The 10,393-nt window shown below is 51.0% G+C and overlaps 2 protein-coding genes across 2 annotated transcripts; both read left to right on the forward strand.

Annotated features, from left to right (window-relative positions):
- The first annotated feature begins 4,944 nt into the window (after window positions 1-4,944).
- Window positions 4,945-6,114, forward strand: LOC136526685 (uncharacterized). The gene is made up of 2 exons (XM_066519271.1): window positions 4,945-5,588; window positions 5,832-6,114. The coding sequence occupies exons 1-2, from the start codon at window positions 4,945-4,947 to the stop codon at window positions 6,112-6,114; spliced, it is 927 nt and encodes a 308-aa protein (XP_066375368.1).
- A 2,473-nt stretch (window positions 6,115-8,587) lies between these two features.
- LOC136526686 (uncharacterized) lies at window positions 8,588-9,091 on the forward strand. Its single transcript, XM_066519273.1, has one exon. The coding sequence runs from the start codon at window positions 8,588-8,590 to the stop codon at window positions 9,089-9,091; it is 504 nt and encodes a 167-aa protein (XP_066375370.1).
- The last annotated feature ends 1,302 nt before the right edge of the window (window positions 9,092-10,393 follow it).

Consider the following 10,393-nt stretch of genomic DNA (forward strand, 5'->3'; position numbering starts at 1 on the left):
GGTCATGCCTTTTCAGGAACGGATCTATCAACTAACGATCCCCACTCCACGGTGCTAAAAGTGGGGTGAGAGGCAGAATCCCACAGGCCATGATAACGGGCCATGGAACGGTTCTCGCTAACCAATAGATCTACTCAAGATCGAACATGCCTTAACCGTACACTATGCACGATTAAGATTGATATAAAACAGCCAATAAAAACATAACTCATCATTTAAGATGTAGATTAGATCAGTTTAAGATTAGCAAACGATGAGTTAAATAAATATAAGGCTGATCCAGATCAATCTCAATCGAGCAGAGTGATATTGTTGTAATTAGATAAACAATGAAAGCAATAAGCAATATTGGTAACTTAATGAATCTACCAAAGACTGCCATTCAAAGGTAGAGCCGATAACTTGACCTCGATCTAGTTCAAGCAGTGGGGTGTGAGGCAGAATCACATAGGCCATACTTGAACTAGGCAAGAGTCGATAACTAGCCTATACCAGAGTCGCAGTGGGGGTCGACCGGATCGATGCAGCCATACGAACAGAGGTATAAACCATGACGGTACTTACAGACAAGCAGTGAAGGTCGACCGGATCGATGCAGCCGTACTCGCTGAAGAACTTGCCGAGATCTACTCTACTCCTACTCCTAAGGGGTGGCTGAAGCAAAAAAAAAAGTAATTGACTTGTATTTGATTAATTAATTCTTTTTACAATAGCCGGGGTTTGGTATTTATACCTGGAGTCTAGACATGAATCCTACTCGAGTACGATTTGTTATAATCTTTGGTATGAAAGAAATATTCCTATCTTAAGATAACTTGGACTCTAATTTTTCCCCTTTTGTAGAGTCTGATATGTATCCTTTTGACGCCAGTCATATCCCATCATCGTCATCTGCTGACATCATTTGGAAAGAATCGATCCAGTGTCACATTCGATCCAGCAGATATCAACCTTTACTCCATCGACTCCTTGATTGGCATAATTCTGGAAGCCTGCGAGGTCCCGCGCTCTTCTCCCAAATTTTGGTGTAAATAGTACCATTTAACATACTACAGACATGTCTCTAAACTGACCCGTCTGAGTAGTCATCAAGGATCATACGCGCGTTTAGCGTCACGCGTCTGTACCATTTATATTACTACAGACGTGCTTTTGGTCTCACCCGTCTGCAGTGGAGTCGAGCTACAGACGCGTGTTCAGAGTCACCCGTCTGTAGCCCACAACACAGATCACACATCAAATTGTCATTAATTATAATTAAAGCATCTGACACAAATGACATTAAACAGATCAGAATTGTTATCTTAATGAGAAATCAGGAGTACACTGCTTTGCATCACACAATTAATTCAACATCACAGATCAAAGATTCAATTCAACATCACGGATCAAAGATTCATGTTAGACAGCTCTCCAAAAATACAAAATAAACTCATCACACACACAGCTACCTTCTCACCCAGCTCCAAGCTGTCAAGCACCAGCTATAATCTTATTAATCATATTGTTTATTTCGACAATGAAACTCGCCTTTTTGGTCGATGATCTGCAACACAATGAACATGACGATCTTCTCTCTAATAACGCTTAGGTTGATTGGAGTCGTCAGCACTTCAAATTTCTGTAAAACAGCAGTAGCATATAAGTTTACTTGCAATTGCATTTGAAACAACTCTGAATATTGCAAATTTCCAGCAGAGATGACAGCAGCAGCAGCAAACCATGCCAAAAGGGATCCATGCACTTGGAGTTGTCAGCGGTTTGATTAGGATGATCTTGAAAGCTCAAGCTAATAATCTCTTCTCTGGTCTTATTGATCACATTATAGACAAAGCCATAGCTGTTTTGCAATATACTGTATCTTCCTTAAACACGAGGGGGCTAGAAATCTTAAACTGCTGTTATATATGTATGAGCTTAATTAATATTGATCGTTATACTCCATCAGGGGTAATTTCCAAGTTTTTAACTTCTGTGAGACGCTTGTAGCAATGATATCAAATTTTAATCATGTGAATGTCTGCTACAAGCAAGTTGGTCTTGACTGACACTATATCAGGGATTAATATTTATCACTTCAGAGAGGTTTTTTTTCATGGTCAAAAGAAAAAATTAATTCCTATCATGTAACTTTTACATGAATATACATATAAATTAATAAGTTTAGAAGTCATAAGTTATATAAGACGCGTCTTTGAAAAGTACGTCTGTAAATAAACACGTGTCTGCGATAAGCGATCAGCTCCAGACACCTGTCGGTAATACACGTCTGTGACATTATTTCAGACGTTTCTTAAGTACACGCGTCTGTAGAATCCAGTTATTACATACGCGTGTTGCCCCCGCCCGACCGGTGACCCCGGTCAACGAGTTACTACAGACGCATGTTGGTTGACGCGCGTCTGTAGTAGATTATCACAGACGCGCTTTAGTTGGCCGTCTGTAGGTGCCGCTAGTGGATATGACTGTTTTTTACATAGTGCCGCGGGCGTCGGCAGGAAGGTGAGGGGCGCCGCGGAGGAGGTGAAGGAGGCCGGACGCGAAGTCAAGGACCGGGCCAAGGAGGTCGGCGAGGACGTCAAGGAGAGCATCAAGAGGACGCCGCTGTAGGTCGGCTATGGTGCTAGGCTACAAGGTGACAGACGCGCTTGGTAGTTTGTTGTTCGTCATGTCATAAACCCCTGCCGGATAAACCCCACAACCCAGCTTGTTTAACAGTGCGCCATGCCTTGCTGAAAATGGGGCGAATTTTATTTTCAATGCATCCAATATGCCATGAGTTCATCAGGGCAGTGCATCTGCTGAAACTAGCAGCTTCCTAACGTCTGTCCTGTCGGCTGTCGCAGCAGCAGAAGACGACGTCGCCGCCGCCATCCTTCGGGTGGCAATGCCCGCCCTTGGGGTACCCCTTCTGCTTGCACCAGCCGTCGCAGTTCGGGCAGTCTTTGCACGGGGCATAGCAATCCTACCTCGCCTCTGCTGAACCACACAGCAATCGACAAAACGATAACCTCTATTAGTATGCAGTATAGCAGCATGCGTAGAAAGAAAGCTTTGAATAAAGTTTGATGATTGATCGTTAGGCATACCGTAGGATGACAGGGTAGAAACGATGAGTACGGCGACGGCGATCCTGCAGAGTACGGCGACGGCGATCCATGCTGCCATGGCCGTCACTGCTACTGTGATTCTGCAACTTTTTTTCGACCTTTTGGTTCTGCAGCCAGAAAATGGGTGATGGCACATGGCCGTCGGTGTGAGCTTATATACAGCGCGCGCCTGCTCATATGAAAAAATCTATATCTATATTTAAATCTATATCACGTCCGCTTGCTCGTCTGCACACATTACCCAATTTCAAACATAAATCTATATCGTTCCCGCCCGGTCAACTGTAAGTCCAATTTTAAACATAAATCTATATCCATATCTCTATTTACATCTATGTCTATATGTCTATAGCTATGTCTATATATCTATATCTATATCTAAACCTAATATTAAAGAGCAAAAATTTCTTGTTCTAATCTATTTTTCATCCTACCTTTTTTCTTCCCAAACTGCCCTCCCGCCGGCTGTATTCTATACGTGACTCGGACTTATAACTTATGTTCATACGAGTTATAACAACTACTTGGTGTCTAGCAATGATATGGAGTCCAATTCAAAGATGTATTGGGTTCCCTCAGTGTTTGGTATGTGACCCAAATTCATGATTCGTATCCATACAAGTTAAAACAACTCGCCTTTACTCTCTGAAAAAAGACACAATAGTGCCCAGTTTTTTTAGCATATAAATCTCTGAAACAGACGTAACGATGCTCGGTTTTAAGCATATAAATATCTGAAAACAGACGTAATGATGCCCGGTTTTGAGCATAAATCTCCGAAAATAGACGCAAGGATGCCTGGTTTTGATCATAAATCTCTGAAAACAGACGCAACGCTGTCTGATTTTGAGCCTACTACATCTCTGAAAACCAGATGTAACGGTGCCCGGTTTTGTTATCGAGAATCCGGAAAACAGAGAAACAAACGATTCTTGGTACCCCACCTTTCAGAAGTGGTTTAATTTTACATTGCTGTACCTTCTTTTGGTATATTTTTCTCCACCTTTCACGGCACTGGAACGTTTTAGGGACATCTATGATGCGTCTGTGATTGTGTTTTCAGAGCTGAGGAGTGTTACAGTGTCGATCAAAATGCTTTGATTCTATTGTTTGCTCGTTTGATGTGTGGGCACCAGCAGATGAACAAATTCAGATCGACCAAAGAAAGCATCACAATCTGTTTTACAAACCACGTACGGTAACCTCACAACTGGCAACTCTGTCACACTCCACGTATCCACTACTGTCAGAGAAATCTGTAAAGTTCCCTCATGTAAAGTGGCAAACACATGTAACCCATTTGTTTCTGAAAATTCAAAGTACGCAAGCCATGCTGTCATGTACGGGCGTACGTACGCTAGAAGGCGCCGTGCCAGGGACATCCGTCGGGCCGCAGAGCGTGCACTGGGCGCGACCAGCGACCAGGCCGCACCGGTGATCAAGACTTTCAGCTTAGATCCTTAATTCTAGGAGTTTGTTTCCTTATTCAGCGCGGCCAAGGGCCATATATGCGTGTACTCGTGACATTTGAGGATTAAGTAAGATTTGTTATCGCCAAACCCTTTCTCATCTCTCTCAACATCCCAAGCCTGCAACAGAGGGGCAAACCTCGCCGGAGAAGACAGACCGAGGCTACGAACTACGTAGCCAAGGGCCAGCTACCCTAGGGCCTGAGGTCCTTGACAACCTAGTATCACGGTCTCGTCGATCCTTTTCCGCCGCCGCCGCGCCATCAACCACACAACTAGCCGCCGCCAACCCTAGCCCACCATCAGCCGCCACCGCCAGCACCCCATCCTCGCCATAGTCGTCCGTCGCCTCCTGCGCCAGCACCATGGGAGATGATCTCAAGGCTTCCATCGAGGCACTCACCAAGACCGTCACCTCGATGCAGAAGTCGATCGAGGCCAACGCCAAGGCCATTGCCGACCTGACCATCGCTAGTTCGTCCACGTCCGGCGGCCGATCGGGATCTGGAGGCGAACACCACCAAGACCGGCCGCCCAAGCACTGGCGTCCCGAGTTTCCGCGCTACGATGGCAAGAGTGACCCGCTGATCTTCCTCAACCAGTGCGAGTCCTTCTTCACGCAGCAGCGGATCATGCCGGAGGAACGGACGTGGATGGCGTCCTACAATCTCCAAGAGGCGGCACAACTTTGGTACATGCGGGTGCAGACGGACGAGGGGACGCCGCCATGGCCGTGCTTCAAGGAGCTCCTCAACCTCCGATTTGGACCGCCACTCCGTTCGGCCCCCCTCTTCGAGCTCGCGTCTTGCCGGCGTACGGCCACGGTGGAGGAATACCAAGACCGGTTCCAAGCCCTCCTACCCCGTGCAGGCCACCTCGACGAAGCGCAGCGTGTACAACTGTTCACGGGAGGTCTCCTCCCCCCGCTCAGTCTCCAGGTGCAGAACCAGAACCCGCAGACCTTGGTGGCGGCCATGAGCCTCGCGCGCCAGATGGAGCTCCTAGAGCAGTACTACGCCTCCACGCCGATAGCACCGGCCTGAGGAGTGCTGTCCACGCCTGCACCACGCCATGCCCTAACGCCAGTGGCCAAGGTGGGGGCACCCACGGCCTCTGTCGAGGGCCACCCGATCAAACGCCTCAACCAGGCCGAACAGGACGAACGGTGTCGCCTGGGCCTGTGCTTCAACTGTGATGAGAAGTACAGCCGTGGGCATAATAAGGTATGCAAACGATTGTTCTTTGTGGACAGCGTCGAGGAAGATGACGACGACACCACCGAGAACACGCCAGCCACCGAGGCGCCGGTGTTCTCCCTCCACGCCGTGGCGGGCGTCCCCATGGGCAACCCGATCCTGCTTAGGGTGGCCCTGGGTGCCACGACCCTCGTCGCCCTGGTTGATACGGGCTCCATGCATAACTTCATCGGGGAGGCAGCCGTGCACCGGACAGGGCTCTCCATCCAGCCACGCCCGCGCCTCACAGCAACGGTCATGAACGGGGAGAAGGTGGCTTGCCCCGGCGTCCTCCGGTAGGCACTCATCTCCATCGAGGGCATGGCGTTCGACGTCGACATGTACGTCATGCCCCTCGCGGGCTACGACATGGTGCTGGGCACCCAGTGGATGGGACCCCTAGGACGCATCGCGTGGGACATCGCTACCCACACCCTGTCGTTCCAGCGCGACGGGCAGGAAGTCTGCTGGTCCGGCCTGGTGACCCCCGGCGCGCCAACAACCCACGTTGTGACCACTGACGACTCCCTCCTGGACGGCCTCCTAGACTCCTTCTCCGACATCTTCGCTGAGCCTACGGGACTGCCACCACCACATGGCCACGAGCACCGTATCGTTCTTAAGCCGGATGCGGCTCCGGTGGCAGTGCGGTCGTATCGTTACCCGGCGGCGCACAAGGACGAACTTGAGTGACAATGTGCGGCCATGATCGCGTAGGGCATCGTCCGCCGCAGCGACTCGGCGTTCTCCTCACCGGTCCTCCTCGTCAAGAAGCCAGACGGTTCCTGGCAGTTCTGCATTGACTACCGCGCGCTGAATGCGCTCACCGTCAAGGATGCTTTCCCGACCCCGGTGGTGGATGAGCTCCTTGACGAACTCCACGACGCGCGATTCTTCTCCAAGCTAGACCTGTGTTCGGGGTACCACCAAGTACGCATGAACCCCGATGATGTCCACAAGACAGCGTTCCGCACCCACGACGGCTTGTACGAGTTCTTGGTGATGCCGTTCGGCCTTTGCAACGCGCCGATGACGTTCCAGTCTCTCATGAACGACGTTCTTCAACACTTCCTCCGCCGGTTCGTGCTTGTTTTCTTTGACAATATTTTGATCTACAGCAAGATGTGGGCAGATCATCTTTGCCACCTTCGTGCCGTCCTCACCGAGCTCCGTAGCCATCACCTCTTCGTCAAGCGCTCGAAGTGCGCTTTCGGCATCACGTCGGTCTCCTACCTCGGGCACATCATCTCGGAGGTTGGCGTGGCCATGGATCTGGCCAAGGTACAGGCCATCCACGACTGGCCGGTGCCCCGCTCGCCACACACGGTACGTGGGTTCTTGGGCCTTGCGGGGTACTACCGCAAGTTTGTCCATGGCTATGGTGAGATCGCGGCTCCACTCACAGCGCTCCTCAAGAAGGAAGGCTTCGCCTGGTCGGACGCGGCCGCCGCGGCGTTCTCGAAACTTCACCAAGCCGTTCATCGTCGAGTGTGACACGTCCATGCATGGGTTCGGCACGGTGTTGGTCCAGGCCAAGCACCCGATCGCATACTTTAGCCGCCCAGTCACGCCGCGCCACCGTTCCCTCACCGCGTACGAGCGTGAGCTCATCGGGCTGGTGCACGCCATCAGGCACTGGCGTCCTTACCTCTAGGGTCGCTGTTTCACAGTGCAGACTGATCATTACAGTCTAAAATATCTCCTTGACCAGCGGCTTGCCACCATTCCACAACACCATTGGGTAGGAAAGCTGTTGGGCTTCGACTTCACGGTGGAGTACAAGCCGGGCGCCCAGAACACGGTGGCCGACGCACTCTCACGCCACGACACCGACCGCGACATTGCAGATGGAGCGGTGCTCGCGCTCTCCGCCCCCCGCTTCGACTTCATCGAGCGTCTCCGCCAAGCGCAGGATGATGATCCTGCCCTCGTCGCCCTCAAGGACGAGGTCGCCGTAGGGACACGTGGGGCGCCGTGGGCGGTGCACGATGGCTTGATCACCTACGATGACCACCTCTACATCGCCCCATCCATGCCACTGCTGTAGGAGTACATGACCGCTGTCCATGAGGATGGCCACGAGGGCGTTCAGCGCACCCTCCACCACCTACGACACGATGTCCACTTCCCCAACATGTGCCGCCACGTCCAAGACTTCATCCGCGCCTATGCCACCTGTCAGTGGTACAAGTCGGAGCACCTACACCCCGCCGGGCTCCTTCTACCGCTGCCGGTGCCATCGGCGGTGTGGACAGACATTGGGCTCGACTTCGTGGAGGCCCTACCGAAAGTCCGTGGCAAATCGGTCATCCTCACCGTGGTGGACCGCTTCAGCAAATATTGCCATTTTATACCGCTGGCTCACCCATATTCTGCAGAGTCCGTGGCTCAAGCCTTCTTCACCGAGATCATGCGCCTCCATGGGATGCCCCAGTCGATGGTGTCGGATAGGGACCCCGTCTTTACCTCCACATTCTGGTAGGAGTTGATGAGGCTCATGGGGGCCAAGCTACACATGACTACGGCATTCCACCCCCAATCCGACGGCCAAACGGAGGCAGCCAACCGTGTCATCACCATGTATTTACGTTGCTTCATAGGTGATCGGCCTCGTCAGTGGCTCAGGTGGCTACCATGGGCGGAGTACATCTACAACACGGCCTACCAGATGTCCCTCTATGACATGCCGTTCCGCATCATCTACAGTTAGAACCCTCCCACCATCTGGTCATACGAGCCGGGCGAGACGCGCATCGCGGTGGTCTCCAAGTCAATGGCGGAGCACGCTGAGTTCTTGCAGGACGTGTGGTTCCACCTCGAGCAGGCTCAAACTGTCCAGAAGCGTCACTACGACAAGCTGCATCGGGCTATCACCTACAAGGTGGGCGACTGGGTTCTGCTTCATCTTCGTCACCGCCTAGTGGCCTCCCTCGACACTGCCTCCATGGGGAAACTGAAACCCTGCTACTTCGGGCCATACAAGATCACAGAGGTCATCAACGACGTTGTCGTGCGGGTCGCTCTACCACCGCGCGCTCGACTGCACGACGTGTTCCACGTCGGGCTCCTCAAGGCCTGGGTGGGCGCTCCGCCGACTACACCGCCCCCACTTCTAGTCATCCACAATGGTGCTATGGTGCCTGAGCCTGAACGTGCGGTGCGCATGCGCCTGGCACACGGTGTTAGCCAAGTCCTCATTCGGTGGAAGGATGAACCAGTGGCTTCAGCGACTTGGGAAGACCTGGACTCCTTCATCGCGTGGTTTCCAGCGTTCTAGATCGAGGACGAGCTGGCTAACGAGGGATGGAGAGATGTCATGTACGGGCATATGTACGCTAGAAGGCGCCGTGCCAGGGACATCTGTCGGGCCGCAGAGCGTGCACTAGGCGCGACCAGCAACCAGGCCGCACTGGTGATCAAGACTTTCAGCTTAGATCCTTAATTCTAGGAGTTTGTTTCCTTATTTAGTGCGGCCAAGGGCCATATATGCATGTACTCATGACATTTGAGGATTAAGTAAGATTTGTTATCGCCAAACCCTTTCTCATCTCTCTCAACATCCCAAGCATGTGGCAGAGGGGCAAACCTCGCTGGAGAAGATGGACCGAGGCTACGAACTACGTAGCCAAGGGCTAGCTACCCTAGGGCCTAAGGTCCTTGACACATGCTATGCTGGGCCTCCCGCACCCATGGTGTGCTGGGTCGGAAGTGGCCCATGCTCAAGCCCTTTTACACGATCGACGTCGCTACTTTTGAAATAGGGCGTCGCCCGTCCTCTGCTCTTCTTCCCGCCCCGCATCCTCCATTTTGATCTAGGAACCCTAGATGTCCTCCTCGTCCCTAGAGCCTGAGGAGACCCAACCTGTCGGCGACGACACCGCCAGTGAACCACGCTCTTTGGCCGACTTGCTTAGAGTCTTATCGTGTGTTTGGTTCATGGAGTCACCCCATGCTTCATGAGGTGATGCATCATGAGTTCATCTCATGAATTTTGGTGGAATCAACCCATTCCTTATGCATATACTAATTATTAGCTTATGAGGAATGAGGTGACGATGGATCAACTCATTACATTCTACAAACCAAATACAAAAAGTGAGGAGTGAAAAGATGATGGGTCACCTCATTCCTCAAATCAAACACACCCTTAATGGAGCAGTGGGTCGAGATTTTAGAGGAGTCCCCTTTTGATGCGATACCGCTAGTATGCATGGTCATGTACCCAGGTGCCATCCGGGTGGATCATGGATCGTGGATCCACCTCCTAATAAATTTTTAATTTCATTTTTTTTCTTGTTCATGTTATCTTGTGTGTCTAATTCTAGATTAAACCATCTAGAGGAGAGATATTTCGTTGATTTTCTATAAAACTAATAATTGGTTGAAGAGATATGATGCGTGTTCCATTCGCTTCTCGTGTTGCTGATTGATTGATGATACTGCATTCATCCCCCCTCATGCTTGTCATTTTCGGTCCTAGTTATTCGACTATATTTTCTTACTACGGATCTGGGTCTAATTATCTTTTCTATCAAAAGATCTTTTGAGAATTTGGGTTATCATTTTTGGTCATAGTTAT

This window comes from Miscanthus floridulus, chromosome 19 (genome assembly GCF_019320115.1).
Source record: "Miscanthus floridulus cultivar M001 chromosome 19, ASM1932011v1, whole genome shotgun sequence".
In the NCBI taxonomy this organism is placed as follows: Eukaryota; Viridiplantae; Streptophyta; class Magnoliopsida; order Poales; family Poaceae; genus Miscanthus; species Miscanthus floridulus.